The 21,890-nt window shown below is 40.2% G+C and overlaps 1 protein-coding gene across 2 annotated transcripts in view; it reads left to right on the top strand.

Moving 5' to 3' along the window:
• BMPER (BMP binding endothelial regulator) overlaps positions 1 to 21,890 on the top strand; it is a 155,867-nt gene that overhangs the window by 70,941 nt on the left and 63,036 nt on the right. The window contains exons 7-11 of one of the 2 annotated variants that reach the window (XM_075057031.1): positions 5,923 to 6,022; positions 9,367 to 9,476; positions 10,102 to 10,242; positions 12,506 to 12,610; positions 18,100 to 18,145. In XM_075057031.1, coding sequence (XP_074913132.1) covers positions 5,923 to 6,022; positions 9,367 to 9,476; positions 10,102 to 10,242; positions 12,506 to 12,610; positions 18,100 to 18,145 — 502 coding nt within the window. The remainder of the gene's footprint in view (positions 1 to 5,922; positions 6,023 to 9,366; positions 9,477 to 10,101; positions 10,243 to 12,505; positions 12,611 to 18,099; positions 18,146 to 21,890) is intronic. The other variant, XM_075057040.1, reaches the window with a different exon arrangement.

The raw sequence follows: 21,890 nt of genomic DNA, 5'->3' as shown, positions 1-21,890 counted from the left end.
TTTCTTTCCTTCATCTAAGCAATCCCAGGAAACGTGGCTCTCGAGAAGTGGAATAGATGGCAAGACTGGGTTGGCTTGGCACTTAACACAAGTCACTTTGTACACATGGTATTTGGTTGATGGAAAGCATGACAGTATTTAAAGGCTTCATCCTACCCTAAATTACTAACTAATGGATAATTTAGTTAATTCCTCAGCAGCTGGATACAACCACATACAGATTAACTTCCAAAAGAGGGAGGCTTTTTGGTTCCCGGTTTTGGGTCAAGATGTTCTAACTCTGTGACACTTTGCAACTGCACTTATAATTTGCTAAGAGCTGGGGGACAGGAATTTACATTAAGTGGAGACAACTAATTGAACTTTCTTGTTAATACATATTGTTGATGACACAAACACTGCACCTAACTACTTGTATCATAAGGGTGCACATGGAGGGAGAGGTGGTAGAGTCAAACTCTTACCTGCTAGAAATTTATGGAGTTCTTTAGGCTTCTGTTGACTGTGTAAAGGAATGCTTTTACATCAGACTGAGCGAAAACAGTGGGAAAGGATAGTTTAAGAATTGTGCCTTTACTTTGCCCTAGAGTTTGCTCTAGAAATTTATTTGTAAGAGTCTTTCAGGTTACCATTTCTAATCTGTATAGATTTTAGGTAATTTTTAAGGCATTTAACACAATAATTTATATCCACACTTACCTGCATGATCTGGTATTAAAACGAAGGTGACCTCTTTAGAGCCTTTGCTGCACATACAGTTCTTAAGGACACCACTTTAAACTGTCACTAGGACCACTTTCTATAGCCTTCCTATAGCAGTGATATCTCAGCAAATAGGGTTTGAGATCTAGATCCAGAGTTTAAAAATCTAGCACACACAAGGCAGTGTAAATACCTGCTGTTTTGAACTGAAGTTCAAGACCCGCCTATTCTGAATTTTATCCAATACTTTCTAAAGAGGCATTTTTAAAATCCTAGTCTAGACAATAGATCAGGCTGCAGGGATGTGGGAAGCTGTGGCTTGTCTGTCTGTCTGTTTGCTGAACTGATTGATGTGCTGTTTGCTTTTATGCTGAGAACTGTTTTGCTACTTTGTGCATTTCCTACAAACCTTCTCCCTCCCATGACCCTTCCAGGCAACTCTCACTGTGCATGACACGGCTGTTTCAGGGACCCTGAAATACTGTGTAAGGATGAAGTTACTCCCAGAGGCTGTCTGCCATATACTGCACCAGCATTCTTATAAGAACCAGAGTGTCTTTCATCTGATTTGGGAGAGAACACCTATTTTACTTCCAGATTAAAACCACACTCTAAATACGGTATCTTCTCACTTCTGTGCCTGAAGTCTACTTAGATGACACATCAGGGACTGTACATCTGATTGTAAACTCAAGGTATGGGTTTACGAGCATGTGATTCCAGGGGCGTTTTGAAGATGTTTGCATAGTACATGTTGCTGACCTGTTTTATGTATTTAGTACACATTTGGGAGGTAGTGGAAGTCTTTACTATCACACAGTAGTTAATACGTCAGACAGAGCTCGTGGTGACCAACGAGTGTATGCAAGCCAATATGCTATCCAATTCACATAGGAAGCCTTATACACATCAGCAAATGTCATGTAGTGAAAAGGAGTCCTGGTATGCCCTAATCTTTTTTTTCCAGAATGGTAATACTCATCATTATCTGAATCTCAAATGATATGTCTATCTCTTTATCAGCAGATTTCTATTCATTGCCTTTATGCCATTGCTGTCACAAAAATGATAATGTCTCAATATGTTCACAGTGGCTGTAGTCACCTGCACTGTGCTAGAGCGGTTGAAGACAAACAGTCATACAGTTGTGTGTTTGTTTGGCTTCTCTTGCCACTGGCATGGGGCAGACTTGCCCAGTAGTGACCCTGTTGAACTTTCAAAGGTATTTTTCATGCTGCTGGCATAAAATCTTTATTCATAGCTGGAGACAACCTTGAACATCTGTCTTGGTTCTTACAGCAACCCCTGCTGAGGCTACAGTGTGTGTCTGACCTTGCTCTAAATGTCTGGAATATGTATCCTGGAGTTGAGTGAAATGTAATTTTGATATTTCCTTATAATTTTTTTTTCCCTGTAAGGATAGCCTCACTGGTAGCAAATGAAACCTTTCACACTTCTTCTAGAATGAAATTTAAAAATAAATGCCTACAATCCACTATGGGCTGAATCCTAATGCCAGCACTTAAGACAAAATATTCTGCAAAAATCAGTGGAAATTTTACTTCTGTTGGAGTATTAGCAGAGTCTTTCAAGCACAACGTGAACATAGGGCAAAACTAGGGAGGAATCTTTTTTAGATGATTCATAGCTTCACTAAAGCACAGAGATAAAGCCTAAAAGTGAAATAAAAAATGAGATGCCCGTAAGAAACATGGTTCTTGATAATACTGAAGTTAACCTTTAACATTAAATAACATGTATATAAAATATTATTAAGTTTAGACATGCTGGTTATCAGTAGCAAACAAATTGGGAGTATGGAAACCTCTGTCCTCCTGAGATTTCATGAGTGCTTTCAAAATCTGCTTATGTCAAGGGCAGCTCTGCTGGTGGTGGTCACTGTTCTCACCCTCAAGGTAGATGAAGCCCAAGGCTCTTGGAGATTAATTGCAGCAGGCTCTCAACCTTTGGGGAGGTTTTGGACAGACAGTTTTTTCTGCAGACATTTTTCTCTCCATCTGTCCTAGCACACAGGCAGCACACATGCAGTGCACCAGGCATGTGGGTAGCCTGCCCAGAAACTGCACTCTATCTTTCATCCAGTGTCTCCAGCAAAGTCGGCTGCAGCCTGGATGGGTACATCTCTCAAGTCTGCCAAGTTTCTTGTGTCCTTATTGAACAGTGAAGTATCATAGTCGAGGTAGGAGCTTAGCAGAAATGGATGGATGGGTAGCTAGACTAGCTCCATGCTTTCGTTTTAGGAAAGCCTCATTGTCTGTCTTTCTCAAAGATGCACCTGTTGTGGGAGAGTTAGAAAGTGCTATTTCATCTTCCCCTCTCTTCTGTCTTTTGAGAAAGCTGCTGAGACCAGACGGTACCTCAGTCCATACCTCCCTCTGAGCCGATGGCAGGGAGCCTCTTGCTTTGTTTTGCAGATACGAGGTGGCAGCAGGAGTTATAGTGGTTTTGTCTGTCTCTGAGGTGGAAAGTGACTCTTTTCATTGTAGACTGTAGTTTTCTTACAAAATCTGTTACCTCCAGAGGACTGTGGACTGCAGCAGCATCTCCTGATTAAGGCTTCACATAACTATTGCTCAAGGATTTATTTGCCTAGCTCTTGAATAGCATTTCTCACAGGAAGCAGATGTCGCTTGCACTTTATTGGTCTGTGCTGGCTTCCAGTTCAGGTTTGGTTTTACTGGAAGGTTTTGCTTCAGACCTGGAATATTCTGGCTGCCTGGGAGATGTTATGCTTAACAGGGAAATGTGAGCTAAAAGCTTTAGATGTAACTGGGAGGTGGAGGAGGCAAGGTGTTTACTGTGCAGTTCCCATCCAGGCTTAGGCCATCTAGGGCCAATCTTTTTGCTCTCTGGAGTTATTTTTCCCCTTGATTTTTTTGTTGAACTTTTGTTGTACTGTTCTTTCTACGTGGCTCTATTCCATGCAATTTAAAGCAATGGCAGTACTAGCTAATACTGCTTTGAAAGTTGGTATTCTGAGTGCTTCATGAGTTTTGAATTGTGATGACTGAGGCTTTTAAGAAAATAGAAATATTGTGTAGGTTTTGTCATTTCCTTATAGTGCCCAATGAGCTTTCTCTAAGCTCTGTAGGGCAAGTAGAATTATTCTTACTTTAAATGGTACAGGTTGATTTGTTTCAGACTGTTTTTGAACTTGCACCCTAGCATGATATTCAAGCCTGGAAGAGCCTATCTGGGACAGCAGCATTTAGAAAATAGTGTGGTGTTAAAAAGCAGCATTACAGCTGGAAACAGGAGTAGCAGTGGGGTAAAGAGAGAGATGCAACTGGACTTCGTTTTGTGCAGAGGGGCCAGCACAAAAGATAAAAAAGGAGTTATAAACAAAAGGCTGAAATGAAGAAATATTTCATATTATCCATAGCATTTTGTATTTAAAAAAAAATCTATACAACAGGCTGCAAAGGCAATGTCTCAATAATGTGCTAAGCCTGAGCTTTGATTCAATCTTGCAGAGAAGCAAGACTCAAGAGCAGTTCTGCAGGGGCATAGGATATGTGAGTATTAAATACAGAAGCAAGGTTGTAAGGAAGGACCTGTGCTCACCATGTGTTGTAGCATTGCTTTATCTTCCATGGATGTATCCCTGATCCTGTCACCAGGCTGGCTGAGGTCTCCATGCCCTACTTTCCCATCTGCTGAATTGCCACCAAAGTTTGAACTTTGTCTTCTCTTAGCCTTTTTCCCTGGGCTGAATGATGGCACTGCTTCAGAGAGCCCTTCTTTGGTATTTTCTTTTTCATTCTGCACCTGTGTCTCTTCTCACAGAGCTATTCCCTGAACATCATAAGGAACATCAGTGAAGAATTCATTTCGTTTTGTCAAGTTTCTGGTCTGACCCTTAATTTAAAGCAGTCATTTCAGCCTACAATAAACTCTGTGTTCCTGCATGCTGCAGTGAAAGAATTACGAGCAGTCCTTTGCCATGTGCATTCAGGATGCTTTGGTAGCCCCATGGGACACGTAGACTTCAGTGCCTGAAAACTTATTATAGAACGGGAGTACAGTCAGAATGTTATTTTCTGTATAATAGTGTGTATGTGGGTCTGCCTGGATGTAAAAGCTTTTACATGATTCACTGAGGCCATTAGAAGTGGAATGGCATACCATCATTTCAGGCACAGAGCTTTTCAAAATGAACAGCTTTTTCCATCTTTCCCCAGGGGGGCCTGAGAGGCATCCAGCATGTAGGTGGAAGGAGACTCTTCATAAGTCTTCCATCACAGCATCCAGGAACACAAAGCTTATTGTTGGGATGAGCCTGCAGCTCTGAGTGATAAATAAGGCAGGGCAGTTTGATGAAAAGGGCTGACTTCTCTTGCTAAGACAAAGGTGGACTGATTTTTAAAGTTTAACAACCTGGACCTCTCATGAGCGTACGGAGCACATGTTGGTAGAGGGTCCGGTATTCTATAAGCATGGTGAAGTAATCAGGCAACAGCAGAATGAGAACAAAGATCTCTTTTGACTGACTTAATCTTAGACATATATTCTGTGCTTTTGTCTTTGCTGTGCTTTTTGCCTCTCTCTGATACTCATTGATACACCAGGATATATCCGGTCCAGGTTGGGGGGAGGGGAGGCGTGCGTGCTACATTCATTCTCAAAATTTCATATACCCTCTTGGTTTTCAGTCCTCTGAAGAAAACATAGTTGGACTCAGAGACTAACAAGAATGTGCTTTCTTAAGTGATTTTGGCTTATTTGGTTTCTGAGGTCATGGACATAGTGGAGGAACACCTGCTCTCATCTTGCTTCAGCCCTTAATCCCTGTCCCAGACAAGCCTAGAAGGGCATGGCACAGGAGGTGAAGAATAATATAAAAAATTGCACAATAACTTTTTTGAACATCCAGAAAGGTTCATGGGTAATGATTTTATTCTCCCTGGTTTTCTCATATCCACACCAAGAAATAAGATAGAAAGACAGTTTCTTCAACTATTACATTCATTGCTTGAGAGAATGAAAAAATACAAATATTCCGAGGTCTCTGCAAGCAATATAGAAAGTGTTGGACAGCTGTACATGTTCCTTGTATGCCATATGCAAGCAGAAATTTCTGTTGGCAAATACTGCTTTGGCTAAGGCTTTTCAAGACTTGTTACCAGTCTGTGTGGGTGTGTGCATGTCTACTTGACATTTTGCTTTATTTTTTTTCTAACTGATCCTATTTTCCTTCAGGATGGCAGGACACAGTGCATCCAAGAAGTCTGCCCCATTCTCTCATGTCCCCAGCACCTCAGTCGTGTTCCTGCTGGACAGTGTTGCCCCAAATGCTTAGGTGAGTGGTTTTTTTCCTTGGAATTTTGTAATTAATATGATACATTTCTGCATAGCATCTTTTATACCAGTATTTCACGATACTGGTAAAATCTAGGAGGTGGAAGAGACAGTATTGCTCAGTGGAGTTTATAATCTACAGGTTTAAACAAGTACTCAGGGTCAGTGTGTAGTGTTGTCATGGGTGGTACTAAGCAAGCAGCCGCAGAAGAGCATTTAAGCATAGACCAGTTGGCTTGCTTAGAGAGACAAATATAGAGATGTTTCCCACCTTCATTACACATGTTTTACAAAGGAGGTTAAGACAGGAGGAAATGGTTCGTTGGACTTTGCCACAAGAAAAAGACCTCACCCTCTCATATTTTTATTCAAGTGTGCATTTGCATTTTTGGTTTTGAGGAAATGCAGGTCAGAGGAAACTTCTGGACTGAAATTGCATTCTTAGAAGCTGTTGTCAGAGAGGCCAGGGACCCAGGAGTCTGCCTCATGGTTGCCTTCTTAAGGTGGAATCACAGTTTCAGCCAGCAATATTTTCAATTACGTCTTTCCAACACATTTTAAAGGAGTAAGTCAGAGGCCTCTAAAAAGGGCTAGTTCTTCCAAGTTGTGCCAAGGAAGGCAGTGACTTTTGAGAGTCCATATTTTGCTCTTACCATGTCCACAAATCCCACAGGTTAACATTCCTCAGCACATGTCCCTCTATCTCTTAAACAAGGAGCACTTACATCCTACCAAGTAAATTAGCTTTAATTTGGTCTATGAGTTTATAACTAGTTTTGGAAAATTTTCTGAGCTGATAACTCCTGGTTCTGTAACGGCAACTTTTTGTCATTTCAACTGTATCTTTAACTGCTATCCAAAGTCTGTTTCCAAGGCTAGGTTAGGGGTACAGAGAGGTGAGGCCTTGGAGGCAGCAAGCCATAGGAAGTTCCAGCTTCTCATAATACTTAACATTTTTGACTGCTTGAAACAAACTATGATTTATTTATTTATTTATTTGCTAATTGAGAAGTGCTACAGATAAATATCTGCCTGGAACATTTAACTGCAGCACCACAGAGTAATACAGTAGAGGAGTGAAATGGAGAGGAGAACAGTCCAAATGCTGAGCTTCTGTCTTGGCTTAGGACATTTTTCCTTTGCTTCTGTAAACTCCCCTAGTCTTCTCCACCCTATGCTTTTCCCAACTGAACCTTCCCCTCCTTCATCTAGGCATTCAAAATGAAGCTTTAATTTTTGACTGCTTCATAGGGATTTTTCTACAGATTCTTTTTTCCCTCTTAGAAATGTCTATAAATGAGTTCACTAATAATAATAATTTTTCATTTTGTCTGGTCTTTGCTCTAAAGCATGTCATATACCTGAATAAATACCATCTATTCACAGGGAAGTGTTGAAAGTTTTGGAGCAAGGTAGATCCAAGGGATGTGTAGCACACTGCATGGCAGTTGGGAAAGAGAAACGTTTTCAGGGATGCTGAGGCATGGTTTTTCAAGTATCGTGTGGAGGACCTCCCTGCAATTGAATTCCTGATACTCAGCGTATATAGCTTAGAAGAATGCTATGGACTCTACTGGGACTTGAATTATTAGTTTAACTGGTGGTTATGAGCCAGAACAGCCAACCATTAAGCCAGTATCTTCACCACCACATCTTTTAAAGTGGTAGTTCCTTTGTCAGTGGTTTTTTACCAACTATTTGAACTAGGTTGGCCACCCGGAATTGCACTGGGTGGTTTGCAAGGCATGGAAAAAGGGTGTGAGAGAGAACTGGACTTTTGTTCACTTGTTGACATAAGTTATGCGATTGAAGTCCTGGCCCCACATAGAGCAGTAGAAGTATTGTTACAGGCAGGGCTGTAATAGGCCTTTGTGCTTAAGTTGTGCATGGATGCAGAGCAGTTCCTTTCAGGGCTACTGAGCATCCTCAAATGATTTCATATGTCAGTCCTGCAAGAGACATTAAGCCTTTTCAGAAAGACACACACTCAGTAAATGGAAGGCTGGTTATGCAAGCACAGATTAGTCCAAGGCAGCTAATTTGCAAGACAGAGATGTTTAAATTGTGTCTAAGTGAGCAATAGCAATTATTTCTTAACTTTCATTTAATAGTTATTTTAACATTAGATTTGTAAAACCTCAAGGCTAATCCAATGAATTTTTCTGTGTGCTTATCCTTTTTTTCACTTATATCTCGGAGGAAAATGGAACTTTTTTCTTTTAAGTTGCTGTACATTTATCAAGAATTATTGAAAAGGAAAGGAATTACAGTGTGCCAAGACCTGGTGGTTCGAGAGCTAAAGTATTGGCCTAGTACTTAGTGCATTCTTGTATGTAGTTATAGTGGCCATTCCCTACCTCGGAATTGATGCCTGTTTAACATCAGACCTCTGAAATGATAAGCTGGGAGTATGGCAGCCACTCATAAAAGAACTTATTAGTTGGCTGCCACCAAAAGTAAACAGGGGAAGATACTCAAAACCAGGAAGGTAAGTATAGTGTTTTTGTAAAGAGCTCATATTTATATATCATAATCGTCACTTGTTTAAAATGACCTACTAGGAAAGAAGCTGAAGAATAAGAGAAGCTTGCAGAACTGCAAGTTACAAGTTGTGGTTGCAACTTGGATCTGAAAGTTCTTGCAGGGTTGTAGGACTTCCAGAAAGATTTAATATTGATGCTGCCTTCCCTGTATAGTGCTCTAAAACTTGCCTTGCTCTCATGACACCCAAATATTTTATGGGTTATGGAAACTAAATATCTTGTGTTGCCCTCATTCTGCTCATGAACAATGTAAATACCTGTATTTCTTGCAACCTTGTCTAAATATGGTACACCAAGCTATCTTAATGAGACTGGACAACACCTACGGTTTTTTTGCATCACTGTCACTGAGTTGATTTAGTTTGGCTGCTGTGAACCCCTGAGGTAGATATGCTAAAACCAGTTAAGGCTGCTTTATTTGATATGTTATTGCATTAAGTTAAAGACTGTTTGAACTAGTTTAAGTGTATCTACCCGAACAGTTTGCAGTGCTTACTTTTTATTCCTTTAGCTGCACTGTGCACTTTATGATGAGAAGGAGAAGAAAGATTTTTCCAATATAAACATGACATGAATCATATTTATATTCCCTCCCATGGTCGAATTTGTACAGATGAATGTGTGCTAGAAGAACAGTGAACTGTTAAAAGTACATATTTTTTTCACACCAAAATGGAAACACATAGCAAATGACACATTGCACATGAATTTGGTCTGGTGACAATAAGCCCTACTATTTTTGTTGACAATATGGCATCTTTTCAACTACATTCTGTTTCTATTACTGTTTATTTATATTCAGGGCAGAGGAAAGTGTTTGACCTCCCATTTGGAAGCTGCCTCTTTCACAGCAATGTGTATGATAATGGGTCCTCATTTATTTATGACAACTGCACAATGTGTACATGCAAGGTAAGTCCACAGTGCTTTGGTATGGTGTGCTGCTTGTTGTCTGGCTTAGCAGTAATTTGTAGGGCTGAAAGCCCTGATACTGTTCTTCCTTGGCATCTTATGTGGTCCCCAAGAATCTGATCTGAAGAGCACTTGCAGTTGTGATAGGAAAGTTTAGAAAGTTACTGCCTCAGCTGAGACATGACGTCTGACTCCGTGTGATGCAAAATGAAGTTACTCAGATGATGTGATCCCCTTTAAGTTTGCATTACAGTGGAAGAGGAGTTTCTACATGATGAATTACCACATCTCTGCTGAAGGGCAGGGATTTTTTTTTAGTTCCTCTAACATGACTGTGACCACTTGCACTTTTGCACCTAGGCAAAAAAAATGAAAGTGTCATGAAATCAGTAAGATTTTGTAGGCCAACAGAAGTACAAGCTGGGCTTTAGCTTCACAGACCATGAAAGATTCCCTTAATCCAGTAAATAATTTTTATTTTCTCTGAGCTGACCTATTCAAAGCAGTTGGGCTGTAGCTTGGGTGGATGCAATGACTGAGCAAGCAGAAATGTTATAGTAAGGACAAACAGGAGCACAAACATCTTGGTGATGATTTCATGATTTCCTTTTGTCCTTTTACCTAGGATTCAACAGTGATATGTAAGAAGAGGTGTTTACTTCCTGGTGCATGCAATAAAAACAAAGACCACTGCTGCAAGGAGTGTGTCTCATATATCTCTCCTGAGGAAGTAAAAGTGTGCAAGTTTGGCAATAAGATCTTCCAGGTAAGGTTTCAGGTGTGGCTCAAGAATAGATGCCATTGTAACAGCTGAAACAGCATGAGTTTACTGTAAATTAGTATTGTGGCTTGTTTTTTAGCAGAATCCTCACTATCCTGGTTAATGATGGAACAACTCAGAGGCAAAGCTTTGCAAAATTTGCCATTGCTATTTTCTGTTTTGAGTTTGTGTCAATTCTGCTGATACACAGCAGTTAAAGATAAGTTCCCCCTTGATGTGACATGTTGTTTCCCTCTCCGTACGCAGAGATTCAAGCTGATGTTTCATGACAAGTAATGCATTTTTAGTAAGAGATCATAATGCTCTGCTTTCCCAGACAAACACTGATATTCATGGAGAAGATATTCTGAGTGGTATGTAGGCTTTATCTGCTGAGCTAAAGAGTCTCTTCCATAGCTGAGCCAACAGGAGCTTTGCAAAGTTCGTCTTGGCTGAAAGTTACTCATCTTGATTTACTACATTTCATGTCCCTGCTAAGGACAGCACCCCTGACATTTTATATTGGGATAGCCATGTAATAGCTGTTACCTACTGCACTTTCACCCAATGTTTTCAAATCACAAGGGATTCCCTGCAGAACACTTCTGCTATTGCTGAGACCCTGTTTGTTTTTCCAAGTGGTGTGGCTTTTTTCACACTGTGTCAGAAAAAGATTCTGTCACCTCATGGGCCATCTGTGAAGTAAGAGACCCTTGAATCAGATCAAATGTTAAATCCTTTGTGAATACTTGGTTTGCTCAGCCAGAACTACTTCCCATTTATTCCATCTTTTGTGTACATAGCTGAAGTGTTTATTCTGGAAATTACATGTGAACCTACTGTACGCTGAGACTATATTCCATCTGATTGGCACTTTCACACTGGTGCTATTGTGCTTCAGGAACAAATGCCTGCTTCTTAGGCACCCAACTAAAATATTCTGCTTCTTGTGAAGATTTTATTATATTACTAAGTATTATATGGAGTAAGAAAAAATAATGAGACAGTACACCCATTTCTGGCCTCATGTGCAAAAAGGTAAATCCAGTGTCGCTCTGTTGAAGTTAATGGTCTAACACAGGTAGAATGGGCCCAGCAAATGTGGTTTTGCACTCCTGTGCAAAAACAGCTGCGAGACAAAAAATCAGGGTAGCTGCCTGCAGTCAGCTGTGATATATTCTGGTACCTTAGCAGATGTTTGGAGAACATGTGCTTTACCAGGAACACCAGGCAATCGTAACATGGACTGGAAACAAAAGATAGGGGAGAGATAGCTTTTGGGTAAGCATGCTGCACTGAATAAGTTAGGCTCCTTGGCGTTCGAGATTTAGTGTGTTTTTCTCTCTGGTCAGAACATCATGTTGAGGTGGGCACATAATTGTTCACAGCTGTCTGTTTGGACTGCCTGTTCCTGTCAGGTCTATCCTCACCCTTCCTTCACAGCAGCCCTGTAAACAGAAAACACGCACATTTTGGCTCTAAGCAGGCGAGCTCAAGACTGTAAGTGGTTGAGACAGAATGTTTTAGGAACCACACTTGGCAAATGCATCACTATGTAAAAAGGAGCCAGGGCAGTTCCACAAGCAATCTTTCCCAAGTAAGTGGGGACAAGACCATGAGGCATATTATGCTCTGCACCTAATACTTTAAGAGCCATACATAGACTGTCTTACCTACTCTGCATTTGAGAAGTGCAGCATTGTATCTCTTCTAAACATTTTCAGATGTTTAGCAGATCAAGTATCTGTGAAAGTGCTGTAAGTAATCTGAATTAGAATACATTATTCAACCATTCCTGCCCTAAGTCAAAATGATGCTGCATCTGGGAATAAATTCACTATATGCTGACATCTTAATCAAATACTTTCACGTGCAACAACTTAAAGACGTCACTCAACCCAATGAATCATGTTTTTCTAATTATGTGAGCTTAAATGAAAATTTGTGGTAGGTGTGTGATCACATCTCAGACACATACTGGAGAGAAAACAATTCAGATAATCAGGACACTGATGAAAAATGCAAATGTGATTTGGTTAGCCTTGATAAAATGAATTTCTGACCTAGAGGGCCAAAGGGAAGAAAACCCTGCTGAATTTGATCTTTGTCTTTAATCCTACTGGCCATGGACAGACACCTCAAAATAATTTAGACTAAACAATGACACAATGCCAACAGGGAAAGTCATGCTTTCTTGTGCAATGATACATTGCTGAAATAGCTTCCTGTTGCCACCCCAGCTGATACTATATCATATTCCCTCTTGCAGGAAGGAGAGATGTGGTCCTCTGTGAACTGCACCATCTGTGCTTGTGTGAAAGGCAAGACAGAGTGTCGCAAGAAACAATGCATTCCAGTCAGCAGCTGTCCTCATGTGAGTTTTTTAAAAGCACAGAGCTTTCTTCTCTTTTTTTCTCCACCATTGTCTTTTTCAGTGTTTCTTGGAAGCGTGTGCATGGCAGTGGGACGTGCAGATTGGAAAGAAGGGATCCTCTGGCATATTAATTTAGGCTGGTGTTCCCCAAGTGTGCTACTGCTACCCTGAATATGGGCTTCCCACCTCTGTCCTTGCTCTGAAGACTCTGTGCTCTGTTTCTCCTCCTCCCTTTAACTTTCTCTGTCCCAAGTATCTGCACTGGAACATCTCTTTCACATATATTTAACAGCTTTATAGAGTGGTGAGATGACTATGTTAGTATTTCAAGAGCATGCTTATTGTTAAGGCAAGCCACAGGAGGAGGTTGTTCTACTTGCATTTCTCAGTGCATATGACGCTTAATACTTGGTTGAAAATGTAAATTAGACAAAGCAAAGCAAATTATTTAAATCAAGCCATGCCTCTTTCTCTAAGGTTGCAGCCTGAGTACTTTTTATTTGAAAGTCTGAAGTGAACCCGAAGAGTAGTGTAACTGTAACTTTACTTAATTGCCTCAAAAATTAGCATTACTTGAAACCTCAAGCTAAAGTCAGCTTTTGTTTCTTGGATTTCTATCACTGACAAATTATTTTGTTTTAATGGCCCAGGCTTTCAGAAGAGGGAGCTCTAAATAGCACCTCATGTAGGGGCAGATCTTCGAACAGAACTGCAGAAGAGAGAGCCAAATCGTTAGCATTACACCTTCTCAGTGTTTCCTTCTCCATCCTGGAAGCCAGTGGGGAAAATATGAGTCACAGACACCTAGGTATAAAATTTTAAATGACAAACTCTAGTTTGTAAAATTTTATATGTGTAAACTTTTGACAGCCAAAAGCAGCAGTAGAATAGAAAGCCTGTACCTTGGTGCTCCCTGTTCTGCTGTGACAGTGGGCTGCAAGAGTGATGCCTTCATCCTCAGAAGAGGGGACATCCTTTTCCTGTCACTCTGGCACTCACTGCAGAGGGAAGTTCTCCTGTTAACGGGCCTCTCATGAGATGTTGCATACATCTTAGGAAGTGTGAACAAACGGAGCTGCTCTTCTGGGAATGTGATGTGGCTCATGGCAATCAGGTTTGCTCCCTTCAGGCCATTCACAGGATAAGCAGGAGGTGAGAGCTTGGACTCAACAGGTCTCTTCAAATTCTTTGTTGGCCAAGAACCTGTCACACGCTGCATCTCATTTATATTTTCCCTATGCTGATGCTTTTCAAATGTTTAAGATGCTTCTGAGATCAAATAACTAATATGGCTTAATATAAATCTTAAGTGAAATACACCACTTCAGCAGTACCCATATATAAATTTGAGCATTGAGATGATCAGTTGAAGTGGCTTCTAAAATGAAAATAGCAGTGGGTAGAAATTCACCATCTGCAGTCCTGCGGCAGCATAACTGACTGACTGATGAACTTGTTCGGTGCTGCTACACAATCTGCTCCAAGGTTAACGTGAAGTCCTAAACTGCCTTAGACCTCTGTGTTGAGTCCTCGGACAAGGGCCAGTTCCTTAGGGCTGAAAAGACCAGCTTTGTTACCCTGCAGCACCATTCCCTCCAGTATCTAACCAGTCAGCCTGCTCCCCACCTTAAAATGGAGTCTACAGCAAGCTGCATTCAAACTCACCCTCCTCCACAGGTACATGTTACATTTCTGCTCTTCTAAGCGAAATTGGAGGGACAAGTAGTAGAAAGAATGTAAACTCTAGAGTGAGATTTATTTTGCTATTCCAAGTGGGTACCAAGTAATTTTAAAGCAAATAATGTATGCTAATGGATTTAAGTCTTCTACTTTTTATCTGTGCTCCACTCTCTTTGATGAGATATTCTGTCACGAATCTATAAACATTAATTAAAAACACCACATTATTAAAGATAAAGATATATCAGTGATTCTGATACTGGAAGTCTGGATATCATTCATAGAGTTATGCTGCTGTCTCTGCAGACTGTAGGGGTGTGAACTCCATTTCTTTTCTCTTTTCACAATATTTCTGGCCGTAAGCAGTCTCTACTGACTACTGAAGACTGCCGTGGAATAAAATGCTGTTTAGTGTCCCTTAGGGTGTCAGGCCACATAAAGTTATCTCATTAAAACTGTGTTATTATACACACAACTGAGTGTGAAAGGATTGAAGATTCACAAGGAACTTACAATATTATTCCTTGACTTAAATGATTTACCATGCAGTCTTAATACTCTTTGCATGATGCTGTGGGGTTTTTTGGTGATGGAATATTATTTAATTTATCAACATAGATTTCAGCCAATTATTTCTTGAAAGGATGGGTTTCAATGTGATAATTCTGCAGAATTTCCAATACCGTGCAACCATTTGTATTATTCAATGTATTGGTGGCAGACTGACATATTTTTGAAGACTGTTTCTGCCATTTCTTGCATTTTCTTAATAAGGCTAGGCACGTTTTTCTGTTTCTTTTATTCTTTTCTTTTTGGAGCATTTAATCCTGTATCAGTAATTACAGGAAGTGTCTTTCTTAGCTTCTTTTCATCTGCAGTGGAGGCAATACATCCTGCAAATTCAATCCTTCCTGTCACATTTATAGTAAAATCAGTCCTCCTTGGGCTTCTAGTGATCCTTGTGGCTTGTGGTTTCTGTTTCTTACCTTCTGACCGCTGACTCCACATAGATATTCCCTCTCTCAGTTACCTGGAGTGTCAGCCTGCAAGGTGCGGTACACACTTGCCCCCATCCAGCAAGCTATTAAACATGTGTCCAGTACTGCTGAAGTTAGTAGGCCCTCCATGTGTGCTTAAATTTAAACACATGCTTAAATACTTTATAGAAAGGGAGTAATCGCCACACTTGGCAAGACTGAGTTTCAGAGATCCTTTAGACCTTTTCTCACCTAATTTGTTATTCACTTGCCCTAGCCCTTCTCCAGCCTCTTTCTTGCCTTGTGCCATCTCCTTTCCAATTACCCATCCTTATCATTTTCTGCCTCACCTCCTCTCCTTACGCCTTTGCATTCCTCACTAACAGTGTAAGCCTGTGGTAATGGTCAGTGGTCATGGACATGTCTCTGTACTGGTGAAGGAGAGCCTGGTGAATTTTACAGCATGCAGCCTTTTCTGAGCTCCAAGGCTGTGCAAAAGTTAATAGAATTAAATTCACGGCATGTGAAGACATTTGCAGAGTTCGATTCTGTGGGTAAATTTTGAACCCGTGAACTTCAAGTGAGTTGAAAATTTATTCAGAACACGTTCTCCCATCTCTAGCACAGACTGCTTTTAATGTTATACACATCTGTTATTATTACAAACAAAAAGTTGCTGGTTTTACTCTAGTGCCAAATGAGGCACAAAAACCCAACAGCTGTTGCTATTGCACAACCAAACAAACCCCTTCCCCCCCACAATTAGTCTTGCCTTAAAAAAATAGAAAATAAAAACCTCAGACATAAAATTGAAAACCTCATAAAAAGGAAGAAAAATCCCAGAAAATAAATAGACTCAAATGTGGTCTGCTTATAAATATTCATAGGGAAAGATGGGATCATATCACTTAGCCCACTCCTAAGGGAACCCTCAATGCTAACGAACTCTTGCAGCACATGTTAGCAATAATGGGTTTCCTTATTCTACAAGACAAAAACAGGATCTTGGGCCAACATGGTGGCTCAAGTAACCAGCCTCAGCAGGCTGCCTTGGAGATTCCAATTTCACTTGAATTCTTGCCACTTCCAGCTCGGCTGATGATTTCAACTCTTTTATTGAAATGGAGAGGTAAGGCTGTGCAGTGTGTGGCATTCAGCTGCACGTCTTCCGTTCGTACAAAGAAGTGTTGCCAAGCTCCCTATTTCTGCACAGTTTTAACGGTTCCTCCTTTAAGGGATTTCATCCTAGCAGGTGCTTGGTAGGTCTCCCTGTTGCAGCCTGGTCCTCAGCTATTCTCTTTGCTCTGGGGCCTGGTCACACAGACATCTAAGCATTGCCCACACTGCCAGTGAAACTCTGATCCAACCATTTTCTCAGGTCCAGATGTGCCTCAAGTTTGTTCACATGCAGTTGCACATTCAAAGACAAGCTTACACTGAACTTTTATGCCCTGTGGATGATAAGCCCATGCGCACTCATCACTGAGCTCATTCATGCCATCTGGGTACATCAACCACAAGCAGGACAGAGTGTGCTCCACTCCAGTCTGCCAACATAATTGGGAGTTCATTTCTGCTCATGCACCTTGTCAAATCTTGGCAGCGCTGTAGGCAGAAAGCAAGGCAGACAGCAATAGGGCTTGCTGCCTGTGCCCACTTCCCCACTCTCTCCATAAACCTGCTACCTATTTCTTGTCTGTTTTCACAAGCTTTTCTGCACTGTTGAGTGGGCAGAACGGCACAGCTCCATTTGCTCGCTCTTGCTGGCCACCCATTGCTCACTTGCTTGGTGGGGAACAGGAGCAGTTGTCCCACAAAGGACTTTCTCTGTGTTCAACCATTGTTGGAGCAAAGGGTCAGTGCTGGGGAGTAGCACAGCCCCATATGCCTCTTCATTCCCTGTATGGGAATGCGGGTGAGCTCCAATATCACCATAAGTTCTGTTATAACCCATGCCAGTTTTTGCTTGGAAAACACATCATTCAGTCTGAAATTTTCCAGGCTTATCCTGTAGCTTGACGGTTAGCTTTAGAGAATTTAAGTAAAATCAGATAGAACATCTTTTAATTCGATGAAGACTGAAAAGGAACATGAGTATATGTACACGGAGTCATGCTTCTAGCCAGCCTTGTATAAGACACAACCATAAATAAAATTGACCTGGGCAGAGTGGTAAATAAAGACTCAAACCTTTTGTCCACATTACTATGACTAGACCAAATTGTTTGCTTTTAGAAGTTGCACATCCTTGGATGCATGCCCATTTACTTCACTGGGGAGATTGGTCCATGGTTGGTAATATGATTTGGTGAGATATACCACAAGACTTAGCCATGAAAGAAATCTAGATCTTTATCAATGCCTCCTTCCTTCCTTCATTTTTGTAGGAAAAATGGATGATTTGGGGAGACTGTGGGGGTGGGTGTGGAGCAGATTGCCTCTCTATGGTGGGTGACTAAAAGGGTGTGCATAGGAAATGTATTGTGTATATTTTGGGAGGTGGGGGAAAAGGTAGCGATCTTGTTAAACCAATGACTAGTCTGCTTTAGATATCTGTGAATACATGAGTCCAAGATTCTCTCACACTCTCTATAAAGAGAAGAGTGGTGACAGAGAAAGAACCCTTTTAGTATTTCATTTCTTATAAGACTGCCAGGAAGCTCTTTGAATAGTTCTGTCTGTTTTTAGCACCTGATATTTGAAGCTGTAAGCAGGGCATTGAGTTCAAACACAACTTGAACTATTTTCAAAGGCTTATCCAGCCTTACAACATAACACAGTCATTGCTCCAAAAACTCTTCCATTAAATCAGCCTGTCTTTCTCCCAATTAGGGTAAAATCCTGAACAGAAAAGGATGCTGTCCTATTTGCACTGAAAGTAAGTTCTGTCTTCACATTACTTAAATTCTTTTTTATTCTTTCAGAGAAAATAAATATAGAAGAATATTTGCTTTTCTGCTTTCTTTTTAGAGGTGGCTAAAGGACAGGTGATTATTGCTGGCCACAGATTTTGCCTCCTATCAAAATGCCTGGGTATTTTATTTTTATTTTATTTTAATTTTGCCAAATGACACAATTTTTGTCAAATCTGAAGTGCTGCTTTTTGAAGGGTATAGTTGGCCTGTGAAATTCGTAGGTAATAAAATAAGCAAATGAATAGAACTGTAACTTTTAGGACTGGGTACCTTTTATACCTGTAAATAAGAGCCTGGCTATGTGTATATATAATCCAACACCTTTGCAGATGATTTGTGAGAGTTAAAAAAAGGTGTGTAGAAATCTGAGACACAGCCTGGGGCAGCAGTGGAAAATACAGTAGAAAGCTATCCTTCTGTCTGTATGATGTTTAGCTCAACCATCACCTTTTTATCCCTTTACTCTTCACTTCAGGAATGATCATCTTATGATATCACTTGTGTTCTCTCCTAGCCAGAAAGCACTTACACAAATACTTATCTTTAAGCTATTTAAGTCAACAGGGAGACCTGTCTTCACTGAAGTTAACAGGATACAGTTACGTATTTCCTTCAGGACATGTTTAAGTATTTTACCAGATAGGGACAGACTGCTAAAATGGGGTTTTATGATTTATAGGAAGGCTTCTGAAAGAAGGAACAGGTTTTTAAGGAGAGTGTTTCCTATTCTTTTGTCTAAAATCAAATTGGTTTTGCTGATCAACTCAATTCTGGGTGCTCTTGGTTTGCACAAATTCCATATGCTAAATACCTGTTTTTCCACTCTGCAGCTCAATTATTTTGAAACATGTAACTTGTGATAAAATAAATCTAGCTCGCAAGTCTTCAGTATCAAAATGAAATTAAAAACAAGTGGTAATCTCAGAAACACTTGAAATAATACTGAACAGAGGGAGAAATGAAAGAGGATTCAACTGAGCAGCAGTTGATTTTATGTTAGCTCAGTTTCAAGGGAGAAATCTGCATAGACCTCTGCTTGATCATGACGTCATTAGTGTCATGAATTTATCAATCTCTATCTTGCCTCTGTTCTTATGTTTCAGTCTCATTTAACCTTTCTCATGTGTTCTTTTGTAACATGAAAGGGGGAGGAAAATAACGGGGCCAGACATTCCCTCAAAGCACTAGAGACCTTTTACTGTAAGGGGTTAAAAAGAAGACAGTACAGTGACTCCTTCAGAAATGCTGCCAGAGAATGATGATAATTGTCTCATGGGAGAAAGGGGGCAAAAAATAGATTTCTTCAAAGTAAAAATAACTCATCTAGGAACTTTTAGGTTACCTAAAAAGTCAGAACTTCTTGGTGATATAAGAAGGGAATGGTCATGACTGTAAGACATGTAAAATTAAGAGCAGATGATTGTTGCTTGTCCTCCTGCCATGCAGATCTGTAAAGACCCTGGCTCCATCTTCCCAGTAACCTCCTGCCAGATACTGGCAGACTGCTCTTAGGTCTCCACAAAGCCTTCAGGATAAATGACCTTATTCCCTTAGCCTCTTCTTATGGGTCCTGTCTGCATTGCACTGGGTGTATGTGAGGCTGGGAGGCTTGTTGCACTGTCCTGCAGTAGCATGGTCCTCTTGCACATGAAACAGAGGCGTCCTTTTTTTGGAGAGGTGTCTTACTGTGGACCCATTTAGTATTTGGAGGAGAGCTGATGCTGAGCTGATTCTAAGCTTTTACGATTAAAAGGCCATTCCCAGCTTTTATCAGGTAATGTAATCAAAGAGCTTAAATACCCACTGTTGTACAGCAGTGGTGGCTACCACTAGCTGTTTTAACATTAGCATTTTAACAGTTGCCATTTGGAAGGAACTAATTCCACCTTTGCGCCAGAAGTGCTGTAAATCTCATCATGACATAAGATAGGCAAAAGGCATAAGGATTTCAGTGATGATCACTATCTCAGATAGTAATTAGAAACTTTGCTAATTCAGCCAATTTCTGATGAGATAAGATGTACATGCACAGCCCTTTCCCTCACCCACCCACTCATGTTGATCCTCTCTCCACATATTAACACACCAGACATTTCTGGCAGTCCAGCAGATATTAATTTTCCAAAGTAAAAACAACTTAGGAGGTACAAGAACATACTGTACACAGGAGAGCTTTGAGTACAGTTTAAATGCAGCCAACTTCTATGAAGTGAGTCAAAACCAGTCACGTTGTTAAAGGATAAACTTTAAACTGGAAAAAAAAAAATCAAAGGATTATTTTCAAAGCATTTTGTTGCAGAGAGAAAGAGTACTTCATCTCCTAAAGGACTGGAGAGTCTCTTTTGTCTGCTGTTGCTGAAGTTAACTATGGTTAGTTTTGGCATGTTGCTGTTTAAGCTCCATGGCTGGCGTTCAGTTATCACTAATTAAACACAGTGGTCATACCAGTGGAAAATTCAACAGTTTAGTTTATGCTGCTGTAAAAATGTAATGAAATGTACTCTTTTGGGCTTGATTTAGAAAAATCACCACTGACGTCAATTCCATAAATTAGTAATCCTATGTTAGACCAAGGTCATTTTCTTATTAAAAAAAGAAAACACTAAACCTGAGTTCAAATAACATTAACAGACTGCTCTCAACTCCAGACAAAGATAGGAATTTGCAGTGGAGGTTGAATCTCTGTTCTTGACAAAGAAGAATTGATAGGCCTTGCTGAAATTACAGCATGCAGTATGAAAGCTTCCTACTGCAACCATGTAGATGTATTTTAATCATGATCAATAATCCTAACACAGTCTTACCCAAGTCATTGTGAGGCTTTATGGATGAAGTTTTTTCAAAGTGGACTGCAGTCATCTAGGTCTAGCAATACACATGATTAATTTTGCAGTAAAAGCCCTTTTTGGGGCAGAAAATTTCATTCATCACAAATCATTCTGCAGCTTTTTTAATTGACAAAATGACCAATGAAGCTAAACCAAACTCAGGGGCATTTGGACCCAGACTTAGGGGTAAAAGGTTGGTACCTTCATCTGGTCCTACATACTTTTTATAAGTTTTTATAGACATACTGAAAAAAGTGCTGATTCTTCAAAGCATAAAAAAAAAAAAAGAGAGAAAAAAGGTGGGGTTATGCATTGTAGGTACCTGTGAGAGCAGGGATTGGGACTAAAGGATGACATAGGCCCCTGCTGGTCCTGCTTCTTGTGTTATTTCCTTGCCATGGAGAAATACATCAACAAAAAGACTGCAATTGTTTATTCATACTGGAATGCTGTTCATGATTTACCTCCTCAGCTGTCTCAGCCATGATGGTCTACTGTATAAATATGTATTTGGACAAATTAGAATAGCTATTTTATTTATGAAATAGACCATAAAGACTCCTGTGGAGTTTTTGACACCACACCTTGTAATGTGTATTATATCAAGCTGCACTATGCAGCAGTTATGAGGAAAGTACTCTATGGCTATGCATATTTACAGAAAAGCTAATGAAATTCTATTATGCTTGTTCTGTATCTAGTTTTCAGAAGTTAATGATGTGTTCTGTTTGATTTAGGGCTTAATTCAGCATATGGGCTAATTGCCTTCAAAGTTTCATTTTATTTTTAAAAAGCTGAGATCTTTTTGAATTACAGATGTGCAACCAGAACACCCTTAACTGGTAAACTTGTATTTTGTCCTCCCTCTCCTTACTTCGAA

The sequence above is a fragment of the Buteo buteo genome, chromosome 2 (genome assembly GCF_964188355.1).
Source record: "Buteo buteo chromosome 2, bButBut1.hap1.1, whole genome shotgun sequence".
NCBI classification, from domain to species: Eukaryota; Metazoa; Chordata; class Aves; order Accipitriformes; family Accipitridae; genus Buteo; species Buteo buteo.
Note: the sequence above shows the minus strand (reverse complement) of the source record. Positions and strands in the feature narration are given on the sequence as shown.